This window comes from Pyrgilauda ruficollis, unplaced genomic scaffold, assembly GCF_017590135.1.
Source record: "Pyrgilauda ruficollis isolate IOZ18807 unplaced genomic scaffold, ASM1759013v1 scaffold14, whole genome shotgun sequence".
Taxonomy (NCBI): Eukaryota; Metazoa; Chordata; class Aves; order Passeriformes; family Passeridae; genus Pyrgilauda; species Pyrgilauda ruficollis.
In genome coordinates, this window is record NW_024512543.1 from 4,248,764 (window position 1) to 4,266,275 (window position 17,512).

The 17,512-nt window shown below is 38.8% G+C and overlaps 1 protein-coding gene across 5 annotated transcripts in view; it reads right to left on the reverse strand.

The window, feature by feature from the left end:
• The window catches only part of DCAF5 (DDB1 and CUL4 associated factor 5), a 70,120-nt gene that overhangs the window by 14,115 nt on the left and 38,493 nt on the right, over positions 1–17,512 (reverse strand). For all 5 annotated transcript variants that reach the window (XM_041459804.1, XM_041459801.1, XM_041459803.1 and 2 more), the window contains exon 7: positions 5,259–5,325. In XM_041459804.1, the coding sequence (XP_041315738.1) occupies positions 5,259–5,325 (67 nt within the window). The remainder of the gene's footprint in view (positions 1–5,258; positions 5,326–17,512) is intronic.

Consider the following 17,512-nt stretch of genomic DNA (forward strand, 5'->3'; position numbering starts at 1 on the left):
GAACAGGAAGGGGTGGCCAAGATCCCTTCTCCTCCTAGCATGGTAAAAGGAGACCTCAAAGTACCAAGTGTCCCCTCATAAGAAAGCAGCTTCAATTCCATTTGCAGACTGCTTCCTTTGACACCTGTGAACACCCCCTCCTGCTTCCAGGTGAGGTGAAAGGATCAGCATGGCCTTGCAGAGCTTAAGTGAAAGCACAGGGAGCAGTCAGCTGGTAGCAGCCTGTGCCTCAGACAACGTGCTCTTCCAGGCAATCAACTCCTTTGCCTGGCCTATGCCTAGAACCAGCCCCACAGTGGTCTTGTATCTCTGTGGAGGGTCCAAAAGCCAAAAAGTAATATTTAAACATGTAAAGACTATGCATAAAATTGTAGTGGTAGTGGCTATTTTTGGATGTATATTTTCTCCCTTCTTTTGTTGCTTCTAAATATCTGCCATACACCTTATCTATCCCAACCCTCCCACTGTTGTTATCACCAGTATAGCTGAACAACAACATGAAAGCTAAGACAAAATTACTATAGAAATAAACTTTAGCACTCCCTTCCTACTCTGTTCCCTCTCCTGGTCTGAGAGACACTTCTTTTGTACTGTACTTAATGTCATACATTGCAACAGGTTTCACAATGTTGTTGGAATCCTGCAAATTACCACCAACAACTATGCTTTCTGAACATAACAGATATAAAGTAAGTGAAATTATCTCACAACCAATAGCTGTCTGATTGGGATTTTTTTTGTTTGCTTTTTTGTGGCTGGGTTTGGGTTTTTTTAATGGAAGTGTGAACTGCTTGGCTGTGCATTTGTTTTGCACTGGTGGCTGCAAACATTTTCAATCCAACCAAGAGAATTTGGTACAATTAGATGGCCAGTTGCTAGGGACTAAAGCTTCTCCAGCCTCTCCCAGCGCTCAGTGTTATCTTCAGCTTTCTATTCCTGAATTAGACATTTAACAAACTAAGGCTGGTGAGAGAAACGCTCCTGGATGCTGAATCTTCCTTCACTTGTCTACAGCACTACAAAGCACCCAGCACTGACTTGTTTTCTGATAGAGGCCCCTTAGCCAGGACATTCCACAGGTCCGTGGTATTATTGCAATCCAAATGCCACAGAAACCAGTCCCAATTCCCCTGAATATAAAACCTTTTCTACAACCACCCAGCACTTACTCGCTGTGTTAATCAAACAGCTGCTCCATAGCACAATTTGGTCAACACTGACTCACCTGAAGAAAGAGACAAACTACAGTCCTAAATGTAAAACAGTTTATATCCCAAGACCACACCTCAGAAAAATATTTTTTTTTGAAAACCACAAACCTTCCAGAGCATGCTCCCCACTGGGTCACATGGCTTCCCCCTGCCCCAACCAAGTGGTATGCATATATGCATATGTACCCACATATAAAATATCTCAAAAATAGCTAAAGACATTAAGAAACACTTATTCATCTTCATTTATCAGTCCAGAATTTGAGAACTTAAACCACAAGCTGTCTCCAATGAGATAGCTGTGTTCAGGTATTCTGAAAAGATCTGTTCCTGCATTCTTCAGGCCTGAAGAAGTGCCAGCATTTACAAAGACCAAGGAGGAGGAAAAAAAGGAAGAAAAATTGCATCAGTTCTGCTGAAAATTTGTGCAATTAGTTTAGTAACTGGACCACAATGACTGGCCCTTTCTTGCTTGCAGTTACAGTCAAAGGCAGAATTAAAAAGAATCTTTGAAATGCAGTTTGCTGTTCTGATTTAGTAAAGTTTTCCAGAATCTGGTGACAGCTTGCTCACATGAACTGAAGGATTCCCAGCTGTCTTCTCAATCACAAATAATACCATATCCCTCACACAGCAGCTTTGAGCAATATTTCAAAAGCAAGAATTGCATAGATGATTCAGAGTAGTGAGTGAGGAATGTAAATTCCATTTTGAAAACTTTTAGTCTACTAAACCCTCTATTATTCCACAAGGCATGTCAGGTTCTGTCTTGAACAGGGGTTCTTTACCATGTTTACTGCTGTTAGGTTTAATAATGTCTTAAGTCCTCATATGTTAATAGGCTTGCTGGACAAGTCATGTAGGACTGATGTCTCTTCTCACTTCCAGCTTGCATTGGAGTCAAGTAAAAGCTGTGGAAACTCAGGACTGCTTTTCTTCAGCCAAACTTATGCATTAACTTTGCTAGAAGCTGCCTCTGAAAAAAACTGTGATACTTCCATGGATTACTTTAAAGAAGAAACTGGCTAACAAATTCATGAAACATTTGGCAATTACTTCTAAAGCACAGTGGAAAGCTGGATAGTACTTGGATGGAGATGAAAGTGGAAAAATGAGCAAACTATTCCATCTTTGAGAAACCACAAAAGGTGGTAAAAAAGCGACCAACCTTCTGGTATAGGAAATCCCAGCCTATTCAGAATAATCTAAGACTATGGAGGGAGGCAGTCAGTAAAACTCTTCAACAGAATGGCTTCCTAAGCAATTTAGGAAATACCTTTTTTCACATACCTCCCTGCTGCAAAGGGGGTAAAAATCCTGTCTAATTATTGGACCAAACAAAACCACTTGCAGATTCTGGCTGATTATGGGAATGATTTAAAGCAACCTACAGGAAGGACACTTCTAAACTATGACTATCTGAAAAAAACCCAGCAGAATTTGTTCTATTCTCCTGGCAAAATACCAGTACAGGTAACCACATTTCTCCAACTTGAAATATGTTTGCAGCTGTCTGACTGGTGTGTTCCTTCACACTTTTCTTCATCTTTTGTTCACTAGTGCTGCTAACATTGGATAACCAGTACTTGGTGCACTTATAACAAAATCATTTCAGAGCTATTGTTAAGGATGCAGCTGTTTAAAAATATATAAACGTTAAAAAAAACTTCCCTATTTTCAAATAACTGATACAATTTAAGGGAGTTGTATCATAAATATTTATAGCAACACAATGTCTAAGTTCAACCGGAAGGCAGAAATCAGTTAGAGAGATATTTTTATTTAAAATACCAACCAACAGTACAGGACATTACATCATCCTGTCTAGTTTGCACACTATTTTAAGTGAAAGACCACATTCCACTCTCTCAGATCACAAACCCAAAGGCACTCTTATTTTAGCTAGAACATAAGAACAAGGAGTTTTCCACTGAAGCAAAAGTTTTCCAAAGTCTTTACATCCCTATGGCAAGACTAATTCTCCAAGAAGGAAGCACAGCAACATCACTCTCTGGCAATTATTCTGAACAGCAGGATAAGATTTAAGAAAGGGCATTTCATCACATTCAAAATGGGCACAACCCTTCAAGAAGAGCTGAATGAAGAAAAGCAAAGCTGCAATAAGCCCATCACAGGTGATCTGGATGCCCAATTAGTTATTTGTCACAGAAGCGGACCTCTGGGTCTAACAAAACCAAGCTTGTGAGTTTTGCTAAAATATTTCAAAAAGAGAACTGCTCAAGTTATGAGACATTAAGACATACACATTCCTGCTCCTGGATCTTCTGATTCGTTAAGCAACCACTGAGGGCAATTGATATTAAGTAATTAATTTTGTAACTGAAATGTTGCAAGTGTACTGACATCCTTCCTGAAGTTACAAGAACCAGAGACAAGAAACCTGACTAAAACAGATATGACATTGTTGTGTGGTAAATCACAAATTAAATTGTAAATTTGTTTGATCAAAATGTATCACTTATTTGTAAATAGCAACTATTTTTGCAAGCATATATCTTTTTTACAGAGTAGCATCCTTAACAACTACTCTGAAACAGATTATTTTGCTTAATAATTATTTTGCTTACAGGTGCAACAAGTACTAGCTATCATCCTTGTGCAAAAGTCCCAGATAAAAAGTTTGTCACGTGCAGATGCCTGGGAAAAAAGTTTTCAAGAGCATCACAGCCATATAAACAGAAAATCTTAAATCCAGATTTTACAAAGGAAGTCAGGACAGTATGGTGATACATGCAGAAAATACAATTCTACAGTCCACACAATAAAATTTACAAATAACTAATATTAATGTATGTAATCTTTGCTTTAACTAAGGGGAAAAATCCATAAGTAGTAGTAAACCAGTGTCAAATGTACAAGAAAATCACACAAATTAAAAAAAAAAAAAAAAAAAAAAAAAAAAAGCAGGGAGATATCTCTATAAACTCCATACAAAGATAGAAGGCCAAGCTACTGGTATTTAGCAGGACCATCTTCAGGGCTTGTGGACTGCAACATGAAATGTTGGTTAACTAAGCAAAAACCCCAAAATTAGAATGTAATTTTCCTCAAAACCCTGCCATTAACCGAAGGCTATTCATCCTCTCAGCTGTGGATTATACAGCTGTGATTAACAACCTTTGAAAATGAAACAAACTATTTTCATTTTACCTCTAACATAGCTTGTAATTTTCTCTCACTATTGCTAAGAGCGTCTGAGACCACAGGATAGCCCTCAGTTGTACTTAATATCACTAAAATGTACAGTTTAAAGAGGCAGAGCTGCTAAAAATGAAGTTTTGAAAGTCTTGACTCTTTCAATTAAGATTTAACACCCTTGTAGAAGAGCAGTGATCTGTTTCAGCAGAAGAGAGATGCTGATGCTGTATGGCATAGAATGTCATACTGCCAAACCCTACACCTGAGTAGACCACATTAAATTAGACACTGAATGCCAACAGTGGCATTCACAATGGCATTGTTACACTGCCCCCACACTGCTGCTTTCCTTTAACATCCCTCTCCTGTACTTCCATACAGAGCTGTGCTACTGCTGTTTGCTTACCATGTCTGCACCAGCATGGAAATGGGTCAGAATTTAGTCAAAAGTGGACATTTCCACCAGCTGATAGTGCTCCTCCACCCAGAAAGTAAAAAAGCATAACTCCTCTGCATTGGAAATCAGTGGGAAGATTTTGGTATAAGAGGAATGAGAGGGGAAAAGAGGTCAATGCACTGCAGCTGTAAGGAACACCCTGTGTACCCAGCACCATTTTATGCTGCAAGCTTTATTATGGGAGGAATGATCATTACATGAGAAGGGAAAAAATTAGAAAATCATTATGAGAAAGCATTCAAATGGCATTGACCACTGTTATCTAGACATTGGATAAGGCATTTGTAAATTCTCCCTACCCAGCTTTCCTCAGAGTTGCTCTAGATTCACAATGTGAGAACAGCAATTTTTTTTAAATACCAGCTTAGTATTTGTCAGACACCTGCCCCCCCCCCACTTCCTTTCCCATCTAAAACAACATCAACACATACCTGCTTCTGGATCTGGAGGAATCCTCCACATATACAAATTGAAGTCATCAGAGCCCGAAAGGATGTACTGTTAAGAATAAAAATAAAAGCAGTTTACAACAAAGTATCACCTGAATGATGCTATTTTACTATTGATCTACTTCCTCCAAACCAAAAATGAGAACAAAGAATAATTTGCATAATTTTTTGCACCTCACTGATCAGTTTACATTTAAATGGGGATGAAGTACCAGAACAAAAATGTTGCCTGCATAAATGGACCAAAATTGAAAAGCATACTTCATATATCTAATACCTACTGCCCAAAGTGTATGCTTGCTTTGCTAAATAAGGCCATGAATTTTGGTTGGCTTTAATATAAGCATATCTAGGTCTAGATCCCACTCTCTATTTTTCAACCCACAACTCTGGTATTTTTTTGATGTTGAAGCCTTTCATAGTTTTTTTATCATCTCCAGAACTACCAAGGAAAACTCCATCACAAACCTAAGAAGAGAGCTGCCACGTCCATTACACACAAGCATGTCCATTACTCATTAAGCCAGACCTGTCTACCAAGACCATCAAAAGTCAGTCACTGAGAATAATCTTGAACAGCAAACAAAGCTAAACATTCACGGTCAGCAAGTCTCACGTGGTTTAAAACCATGTCCCTCCAGCCCATTTATCACACTATTTATTTTTTTCCTGGTCATAGTTACGCTGAAGGGATGGAAGTCTGCCTTTTCCAGCAGTACACAAATGATAAACAATGTCTTTATTGTGCAGAACTTCAGGCAATATGCAATTTAAAGTAGCTTAATATACTACAAGCAGGCACTGGAATGACAGGTGACATTTGACGTGGCAAAAAGCTTACGCCTCTCAGCTCTGAGAGGCCACAAACTGTGCCTTGCCTCCAAATATTTATTCTACTATAAATGGGAGGGAGTACAGTTTATTTCTCTCCCAAATTAGAGATTAAATGATGCGTAGTGGAGGCAATAGCAAATTCCAATTCCAGTTATACAGTGTAGACAGTGTAAATAAATCTCTATCCCTCCACTAATGTTAGGCTGCAGTTTAATCAATACAGCCAAGAAGCTGGGTTTTTCATTTTATTATTATTATTAGGTAAGGGGAAAGAGGAAAAATAAAGAAATTGACCCAGTTTGTCCCTTTTCTAACTTTTGATGAGGGACAAATTCTGTTTTGCTTGGCTCAAATATAACTGGTTTCTGCCTTTCATTCTCCAGGGAAACATAAAATCATCAGGCAAAGTAACACCAAGCAGTGAGGAGACAAGTTCTGTAATAACACAGGACTCAGAAGCAAATAAACAGAAAATATACGCTTTCACAGAAAAATGGCTATCAATTTGCACATATTCTGTTTGCAATTCTAATTACATTAGTGCAGTGTTTGGATGCTTCCCATCACAAAAATGCAATAACGAACCACTAAAATCCCTTCTCTGGTTCCCTGCTATCATAATCCAACCATTCTTTTTTCCCTCATCTCTAAGAGTGCAGGATGTGAGTAAGCACTTATGAATGCAATTCTGCTCGTTTTCTGACAGGTAAGAAGCACTGATCAAACAAAAGCTCCTTTAAAAGCTTGTGCACACTAGTTCAGAATCACTCATAAACCCATACTTTCCAAGCCAGAAAGTTATTTCTACAAGCCAACATGTTCAAGCACTTAGGCAATTTACCTTCCAAGCTGACCTGACAGTGCCAGGAATATGTGCTTCCCCTTTCATTTGACTGCTCATAAAATGTTAGCCCACAGCAGGCTGAGCTGCTGTGCCAAAACTCCAAGGATTAGGGCTTATATAGGAAACATCTCAGCAACTAGAAAGAAAGCACCTCTAATATGTTTTCTTAAAGAAATGCTATATGGAAAAAGAAGTCTTATTTGTATAGAAATATTGCCAGTTGTTACTATTTATTTCCAAATTGTGTTGTTGAAGCAGCAGCTAGATTGCCAAGGACACATGACTAAAAACAGACTTGTAATTAAAACACCTAGAAAACTCAAATTTATGACCGTATCTTTTTTTTCTTTTTCTTTTTTCCCCACATATCATAAACTAACAATGACAGGGCCCCAAAGTGACAGATTTCAGATATCCTGCACACAGGACAGAAAAAACATGTACATGCCAGGAATGGAGTGTCTGTGAGACCCTTCAAACCTGCTTCCAAAATTATTTGCAGAGGAACACTCTGTGTGTCCTGTAAGACTCAATGACCAATTGTGCAGGAAATGTCATGTCATTGCTCACAGAAAGCAATATACTACCTGCAAACAAAGACCATTGACCCCAGTATACTCTGGGGGTATATTGCTTTTTTTTTTTTCTTTTCTTTTTTGCTTTGGAGATAGCAATATTTAGAGTGCCGTTGCAGTGATGTGTAGTAACAGCAACTTGATGCACTGTCAAGGGTGTAAACAGGAGGACAAGACAAGAGATTTTTCCCCTTATCTGGCATTTTTCGAAACCACACCTGGGGTATTGTGTCTGGCTTGGGTCCCACAACACAAGAGTGTTACTAACAAATTGGACAGAGAGTGGACAAGAGGCCTGCTGCAGCTGAAGGCCTGTGACCTGCAGGGAAAACTTAAGAGAACTGGTTTTGTTTAGCCAGGAGAAAGGGAAGGGACAGAGCGGACCTCAACAGTTTCCCATTCTTCAAAGGAATACTGAGCAACCAGGGACAGACTCTCCTCAGAGTCATGCAGTGGGTACCCAGGAAGCAACAGTCACAAGTCACAGCAAGGGAAATTCCAGCTGAGCACAAAGGAATAGCAAGTTCAGGAGCATAACAAACACTGCAACTCAGCACCAAAAAGACGGTGGAATCTCCACTCTTGCAAATCCAAAATTTACCTGAACAATTCCCTGAGCAATCGGATCTGACTTTGAAGATGCCCTGCTCTGAGAAGTAACTAAAGTTGAGGTGATCTCCAGAGCTCTCTTCTGACTGATTTTTTCAAAGATTGCCAAAATAAAAAGGGAAATAATTGTCTTGGTGGATTAGGGTTGGGCTTTAGGTCACAGGGGCAAGGGGAAGAAGGAGGTGAGAAGTGAACAGTGTCAGGAAAATGCCCACCTGAAACCTTTACGCTCCATCATGAAAGTACTAATGGCAAGACAGGCCACAGTGACAGGATCTGCAGCTCAGCACACGGACTTGCAGAAATTAAAGCGATCACAATTTGGGGAACTTAAAGGAAGAAATTGATGAAGTACCTTAAAATGGTTTACCAGAATCATAGAACGGATGAGGCTGGAAGGGACCTTTGGAAGTCATCTGGTCCAATCCAACCGCTCAAGCAGGGCCACCTAGGAGCTGACTTCCCAGGAACATGTCCACATGGCTCTAGAGTATCTCCAGTGGCAGAGATATTCAATCCAATCCTACCTACTTAAAAGAACCATGAAGTCCTTCATTATCATTTTCAAGCCGAATGATATTTACACTGATCAAACACACTTGGCTGTTGGAATAAATCAGCCAAGACTCCATTTTCTTCATGCAGGAAGCCAATCCTTTATTCACAAAGCTCATATTTGTAGGATATATCAGAAGGCATTGTGTTAAACCTAATTGGTCACCAATACAGTGAAACTCAGTTCATCGGTCAGTAAGGGCTATTGTATATGTCTATCAAATTTCCCGTCTCTAGATATGTTTTCATTTTTCCTTTGCGGGTTGTCATGGGACAAACCTTATTGTTTACAGAGGTGCATTTGGTTTTCACCCTCAGAATAGATTGTTGTGTTGCACAAACTTCTCATCCTCAAAATAGCTTCACATAGGAACTTGCAAATTGCTTGTTAGCTGCACTTAGAAGAAGTGACAGGCCAGCTTTGGCAATTTTAGCAGAGCAAGACCTGATTTCCTAAGACCTTTCTTTTAAAATTCTTCCACCCTTTCTGTTAATTTTAAAAAGGCTCATATGTTCTGATGTTAAAACAGCTCGCTCTTGTGAAGGTGTTATCTCATTAAGGTTATCACTGGTTATCTATTAGATATGGGATAAGATACATAAAAAAATAACATCTTACGAATAATGCCTATTATAAAATCAGTAAATTACAACATGTAATAAATATATCAGCAGTAATGACCTTAGGAAGTTGAGATAACACCTTTCTAAACACTCATGTACCTATGACAGTAAAATGAAACAAAGGAAAACACTAGAACGGCTTACAATAAATAACAGCCACAATGTAGAATCAGAGCCACCTTATTTCTTAAAAGAAAACAACTATGTATCTTACAATGTAGAAAAGCAATATTTAAATGTCTTGGATTGCAATGCAAGATATAACCAGAAGTATATGCTCTATCACCATCTGTTAAAACTAGGTGGGGAAGTGTTCATTTCTCTTCCATGACCCATCCCTCAGAACTCCAGGGAGATACCTTCTGTTAAAGGGCCAGCTGTTAAAACCAGGTGGGCAGTGTTCTTTAGCTATTCCAGACCCATCTTCCCTGCAGGAGACATCTTTTGTTAATGGGCCATTGGGTCTCACTGCATGACTGATACAATTACATCATCCCACTATGACATGTTCCACCCAGGGGGAAGAGCCAAGCATTCCTACCTGGATATAATCTTAGATTTGGAGCACCACAGGCAGCCTTTTTCCACTGGGTTCCCAGACCCTTCTATGCCACACTGGACCTGTGATTTGAAAAAAGCTGCAGGTGCTGCAGCACCTTTCACCCAACAGGGCCAAGCCTCAGGAGTGGATTATTTGTATCAAGGAAACAGAGTTATTGTCATCAGATTTTCTTGGATGGTTTGTTTACCATCTACAAGGAATCCCTGTAAAGAGAAAGGCTACAAGGCAGGAACAGGCAGGGAAGATTAGAAGTGTCAGTGTTCTGTGATCACTTTGAATCAGACAAGCCAAAGGATCCCATGGGAAGTTTTTGTTACCTAATGCCAATAAGCATGATTTTTTAAAATTCCATTTATTTTTATTAATCATAGGATCATTTAGCTTGGGAAAGACCTTTAACAAGCTACCAGCACCAGTAGGAAAAATGAAGGAACTCCTGAGTTCCTGTTTTAAGATCCAGGACTGTCCACTATTATTTCACAAGTCTTACAGATTTAGGTTTTTCCCCAAAACAGTTGAGTTTGGTTTGTGATTCAAACCAGATGTAAATATTTTGCAAAAGAGTTTGTAATTTAATATGGATGGGCTTCAGTTACTTTAGAGCAAGCAGATCACAACTGAGATATAAAGTAACAGTAATAGAAGGGTGTGATCTTCGGTCCACTGAAACACATGGTGAAGAACTAAGTGGCTTGCTTCTTTTTCTCCTGTGTTATACATAGGCATCAGTGCAGTGGGGTGCAGTGATTGGAACGCCTGGATGCACACAGGTCATAACAAGGATGTATCTTTCAATTTATTTGAAATGTTTTTGTTTATGGAAGTGTTCTAGATTAAGCCCTTGTTTTAACTCCTGTAGTTTACTTTGTTCTGTTTCAGCAGTATGACATGGCTTGCTTTAACCTCTGTGCTTGGAGGCTTTGCTTAGGTGGTGGCTATCTTTGCTTCAACTGCATATTTACAGATATATCTCCCAGAACTTCTTTTTCTCAAATGTTTTTGAAAACAAAATGGTTTTGAGAGGTGGGTTGTTTGTTTTTTGCTCTCCTAGTTTTTTTGTTCCTCTAAGTCTAGCAGCAGAAATGTCTTGTATATTTGTATCAGGAAAATAAAAGTCCTAAATTCCTTTAAAAAAAAAAAAAAAAGGAGCCTTTCCTTTACAATTCTTCTATCTTTCTACACTTGGCTAAAGTATTCTGCAGTGAATTAAGAGAAAACAAGTAGGAATGAATTAAACATCTGCAATGCAATTATGTCCAGCCACAGAACAAGCTCAGCTCAGAGTCTGAGCTGAAAAACTACTTATGGCTTTAATCTTGACATAAACCAGCCATTAGTAAATGCCAAAAGCATTAACTGATAAAGTCATGTACACAAGTTTGATGTTGTAAGCAATGTGCTGTGAGTAGTGAACTTTTTATAGAAAATTAAATTTTATTTTGATGGGTATGTCTGCCAATAATCATCAGAAATTGATCATATTCCACAAAATATCCAAGTATTTTGTATCTCTGCCATTACGCTGCCCCCACTGTAACAGCCAGCATTGTTTTCCACTCTCTTTCCCTGTAAGGATACCTCTGGGGTACATGTTTTCCTGCTGTTCTCACAACATAGGATTGAATTCCCAAATGCATTTATCTTTTTCTGTAAGATTAGGTGATATGGGTCTGAAAAGTGGAAAGCAGTTTTTCTGGTCAAGACTAAGACATTGTCAGAAGAACCTCATGACTGCAGCCACTGCAAGAACAACGTGCCACATGAAGCTTCAAGGGCGGACACCCAAGCCACCAAAGTCACAAACATGCCTGATATGACTTGCATGACATTTGGAAAACAATCCTCAATTCCAATTAGTACTCTCTGCACAAGACAATCAGAACCTAAGGCCTCTAGAGAGCACAGCTGGACTGATGTTACTAGGACATTACAGGACCATTTGTGAAAATTTTTCTTAGATATATTCATTACTAATATAACAATAAACCAATAGTTCACTGCACTAGTTCACAGTTGTAGAATAAGAATTAAGAAAACAAAGAAATCAGTCCCTATTACTAGAAAAAGAAATAATTACTAATAAGTTCACCAAACTCGAGTTAATAAGGCTCAAATCCTGAGAGAATGGAGTATACTTCTTAAAATTAAGGAAAAGAAAGGAAAAAATATAAGGGCTTGAGGAAGGGTAGATGAAAGAATGTCATCCTGCATATGGTTAGCCTCCACTTTAATTGTGAACAAGGATTTTTGGTCCCGAGGGGATAGATTCCTAGCAGAGTACCTTCTATTCACTCACTTTAAGAACAAAAGCCCAGATAATCAAATCACAGAGGCAAGCCAGGGGGAGGCAAAAACTGTCTCTGTGCATTCACAGAGACAACTAAATAGCTAAGACATCAGGCACTGTCCTCCTTCCACCCTCCCCCCTAAAGACAAACTCAAGCTGAACATAACCTCAAGAACCACTGCAGTGCTGAATTAGACCCTGCATGAGGAGCTCAGATGTCTGGGGGGAACAGACCAATATTAAACCCACCTGTTTCACTGTCTGCCTTTTTGCTGCTGTATCTGACCAGGACTTCAGAAATCAACATTTACAATATTCATGCAACCACAAGATTAGACAGAAAAAACACTTGCTGTTAATACTGGAATTTTTTTGGAAGGACAGAGTCAGCTTCTATGCCTAGCTGTTAGCAACTATGACAGGAAAAGGCTTCCAGATGACTATGAGCTGCTGATTCAGAAGTTTGCCTTAGAAGGAAGAAAACTCTCAGGCATGGTTAGAGTCTGCTCCTGGGAGAAAACACCAATTCAGTCTGAGTTTCAAGTACACAAAAAATGCTTAAAATGAACCACCATCAGGAATCTGAAAGAATTACGTTGGACTAGCACTCCCCACTCATTCCACTGTAACTCTTCTCATTTTCTCTTTCCCTAAGGAAATTACAGCAGTTGATATAAATAAATGAAGATCTAATCTGCTTCTGTAGTCTAGTAACAGTAGCATTAGCATTGCATTTTGCAGAGTACTACCACTCTAGGGAATTTATTTTTTGTTCATAGCACTGCCAATTTGAAAGCTTTCAAAATCCCACAAGCTACATTTCTTCAGGTGCTACTAAATATGGATTATTTCAATAAAATGTTATCTAAATTGCACCTTATTTTAGTCTCCAATACCCACATTTTCTGCTCCCATAAAATGTCATATTGCTTATGACCCACATCAGAGAGATTTTTGAGCTTTTGGCCCTAGATAAAGGACTAGCAGACATGGATCATTTTTCCAAGAGTATCAGCAAGTCTCTTGAATGGCCCTACCAATGCAGGAGAGAACAAGAAGAATATAGGAGCCTGTCTTAAATGCACAAATCAAAAAGCACCATCACCATATAATTAAAAAAGCATGCACAAACAACAGATAAAAGCACAGAAATTATAACCATTTTAAAAGCAAGTACTGCTAAGTTACTAGCAGGAAAATGCTTGTCAGACTCAAATTTCGTGCTGCTGTTTACAGCTTTGAAAGAGACTAAACTTCTTAAATCTCAATTCCCACTCACTTGGGCATGTCTGCCCTTTCTTCAGAGGGGCCAATGGAACTTGGTGCAGAAAAGATCAGAGCAGACAGAATTTCTCTCAGGGTTTTAGTGAGCTGTCCCTTGGCTTCGTCAAGTAGTGCAAAACCCACATGCTGGGAGAGAAGCACAGAAGCATCCAAATTTGAAACAGGCTGGTGGTGCTTTGCATACGTCCTTTAAGAGACAGGATGTACAGGCCCTTTATTTTACCTGTAACACAACATAATTAATTGGTGGGGTGTAGACTTTTGGTTCTTTTCCTATGATAACAGATAAAGAATCTGGTTCAGGGCAGTCTGCTAGGCTCAAGTCGTAACTCCTGGAGACTCGCACATCATTTCTGTGGTGGAATATGCACTGATAAGCATTGAGGAAAACACAGCTTGACATGAAGCATCACTGAAGTCTGAAAAACATTGTTTGTCCAAAATAGACTGGAACTGACAGCAATCAGCTGTGGAAAAGGAACCCATTTACATTAAGAATATAAAAACTGTATATTTATCCAAGGAGGAAAGGTTTCCTAAGTAAACAATGTTTATGCCATTTTGTTCTTTGTGACAGCTCTCGATCTCCGAGAACTTCTAAGCCTAACACCCAATTTCAAATTTAATAAAGAAGCTGAGGATTCTGGAATTACGGACTGTACAGAAATATTCTTTTACAAAAGGGCAGCTGTCACACAGACAGGAGAGAGATACCCTGTAAGTAGCCACTGAAATCAAAGCAGTACCATAGATACAGCCTACTAACTAAACATCAGGAAGCCCCAAAGGGTTGAACCCAACAAAATCCCAGGGTGAACATGACAACCTGCTTCTCATGGAGCTATTTCAAGGGGGATAAGCAAGCTATAAACAAAAAGAAGCAAACTGTAAGAAAGCTGCCCTCATACACACTGTATGTGATTGTGTACGTATAAATGTATGTATATAAAAACCACAACCATGAGCACCAGCCTTGTTATATATTACATTTTGTATGAGAAGTATTTGACAAAAGAGAAACAAAATTTTTTTAGAGCTTCTTCTAGACCTTTTGTGGTGTCAAGACTGCTCTACACATCTTATGAAAAAAAGCTTCTCCTGCTATTTTTCCATTTTTAAAAATGACTGATAATTTACAATTTGATCATAATTTCATGTTGTCTGCATTTTCTGTAGGTAGGAAACCCACAGATTTACTTTCAATCCATTTTTATTGTTAGATTATCTACTAACCAGATAGGAAACAAAGTAGGGACACAACTATGGAGGAGGAAAAGACATTTTCCAAAAGAATCAAGAAACAAACAAGCAAGGAAACAACAAGGAAAAACAATTAAGGACAACAGCCAATTAGTCAAGTATTTCCATTTATTTGCAATTCCTGATCTGTCAGGCTGGTACCTTTATGTTGATGAATCTAGGTGTTGATGAATCTAGGCTTTTAGTATAGAGTTTCCACTGAGTACAGCTTGAAAGACTGCTGTAATCATCACTGGCTGACTTCCCCAGCAGGTCTGTTCCCACCCACATGTCTTCTGCTAACACTGGAACCCCTAACAGCAGTGGTCTGATTCAGTAGCTACAGCAGTAAAACCTCACACAAATTGTCATGGGTCATTCAATATAGTATTGCCATTTTTGTATTTCAGCCAAATTCTGTAGGGTCAGCCACTAACCTCTTATTCCTGTGTTTCAAAGAAAAAACTTAAGAGGAGACATAACTGAGGAAGTTCTCTCTAAGATACATTTTGGAGAACTTATGGCTAAGAAAAGAATTTGTCTGCAAGGTATCTACACAGACAACCTTTTATCTTCTACTTGATAATAAATTCTGGGGCACAAATTACGGTTTGGTTTTGGTGGTTTTTTTTTTCAGTACTTAACAAATTCAAAGAGGGCTCACAGCACTGTGAAAACAGACATCTTTTTTCACACCGGCCAGGACAGCCTGTACTCTTCACATACTACGCTGTACTCCTTGAGACCGTTTTTCAAGAGGCTGAAACTGGCACAAAAAAGAGCTTAAATGTTTTCCATCTCAGCCAGAGACTCAAACAGGTGAGTCCAAAAGGCTTTTTAACAACAGAAGCTTTGTTCCTCAGTAAGAAGCATGCCTATCTCATGAACTGGAAAAAGTAAAGCTGTGAGACACAGCAGACTGGAGAAATACAAATTCCTTCTAGTACATAAATTTCAAAGCCAAAAATTTGTATTCCCACTCCCTAAATCCCTACTCTTACAAGCAGCCAGCTCTGTGTGGGACAGTTTCAAATGCTTACAGAAGCATCATTGAGAATAATCCATCAACATTTTTACAGCTGCCTTTTTGTAATGCAGAAAGGCCATAACAGGAATTCTATTAATGATCAAAAGCAACTTAAAAATCCTTACTGAGGATTTCTATGGCAGGGAAAACATCTTTATTACATTACAAAGAAATCAACAAGTTTATCTGAGCATATTAGAGGTGCTACTAACTACAGATCTCCCATGATGTACTATGAGGAACGCAAGGCCTGAAAAATTCAGTCTCCTGAGTCTGAGTTCCACTCCACCAGAATTTAATTTCAGTATGTGTCCTTTTGGGCTTATGTATTGCTGTGCAGATGTCCAAAATCCTCCCCCAAGGGCTTATAGGAAATCAGAAAGGGCAGACAGGAAATGGGGCTGGCAGGATGCACCAGGAATGGGGGAAGAGGCAATCAGAACAAGAATGGTTAAAGAAAACTCATGGCTCCTGCTGTTGAGACCTTGACTCGGAAGAGGCATTTTGAGTATGACTCTCCCAATGTCAATTACCAAAAATAATGGGGGAAAATTAATAAATAATTTCACTGCTAGATACATCTCTTGCATGGACTTTATATGTATGTAGTATGTGTATAGAATTTAAACTGCTATTTAGATAAAGCAAAAACCAAAATACAGTGTCATCAGTAATTCTTGGAAGAAACCAAATTTAAGACAGAGTCATACATTGATTTTCTTTTTATCCAAACACAGCAACATATTTGCACACTGAATGCTTTTCATATGATAAGAAATGCTGACTGCAATAAGCTACTATTCATTAGGAAGACTTCTGTGCACAGGAAACTTAAAATGCATTCTCTAAAATAATAATTCCCTTTCATCTTGCTAGTTCTTAAACCTAGACATTGATAAGCATTACTTCCTGTGATAAATGACCTTCAAATTAGATGACACAAAGAACACCACTGAAGAAAAGTTCTCTTTCTTTACAAAGACAATATACAACCATACAAGACCCCTGGCACCTATACAGCTAACCTTGTTTTTGGAAGAGTTACATTAATGAAATAATTGTGTCCTGCAAAAGCTGGCTTGTCCCTAACCAGGGCTATTCAGAACACGAATTTCAACATAATGAGGGCTGTAACTTTATAGGGAGTTGGAGCAGCCTTGCAGTACCGTAAGCAGTGCATTCCTGAAACTCTCCTATACCAGTGTAATGTCAACAGAAAAGGCTGAGTGGTGATGTAATGTCTGAGGGCATGCCAGAGTCAAGACACTTTTTGTTTGATTCACAGGGTACAAGTTATTTCTCCCCACCCCCGCCTTTTTAAAACAGGCAATACGCAGTTGATTTTACAACCACAAGCCTTATAGAGCCTCACATTATCTACACAGGGAAAAACAGGAATGAACTGATAGCATTCATCATTGTGACAGAGGCAACAATTCTTAAGCAAGAAAACCTTTTGGACTATTTTAGTTTGGAGAGTGGTTGTGTTTTGTGGTTTCTTTCTGGGCCTTTTTTTTGCTGTTGCCCATCACTATAGCCCCTGAGGCTCCTACACTTAAATACACATTTGGTTGTGTACCTAAAGTCCTGCAATACTTTCTGTATCCTCAGATATAAAATTTTTTTTCTATACCAGTCAAGCAACTAAAAATCCTTAGTATTTAATCAACATTTCCCAAATTCTAATGCTGACAAGAAGAATAGAAACTCACCCAGCACTGTGACATGACTAGACAGTGTCACACATTTAATATTTGTATATAATCAAACACTTGTGCACACTAAAGTTAGTGGGA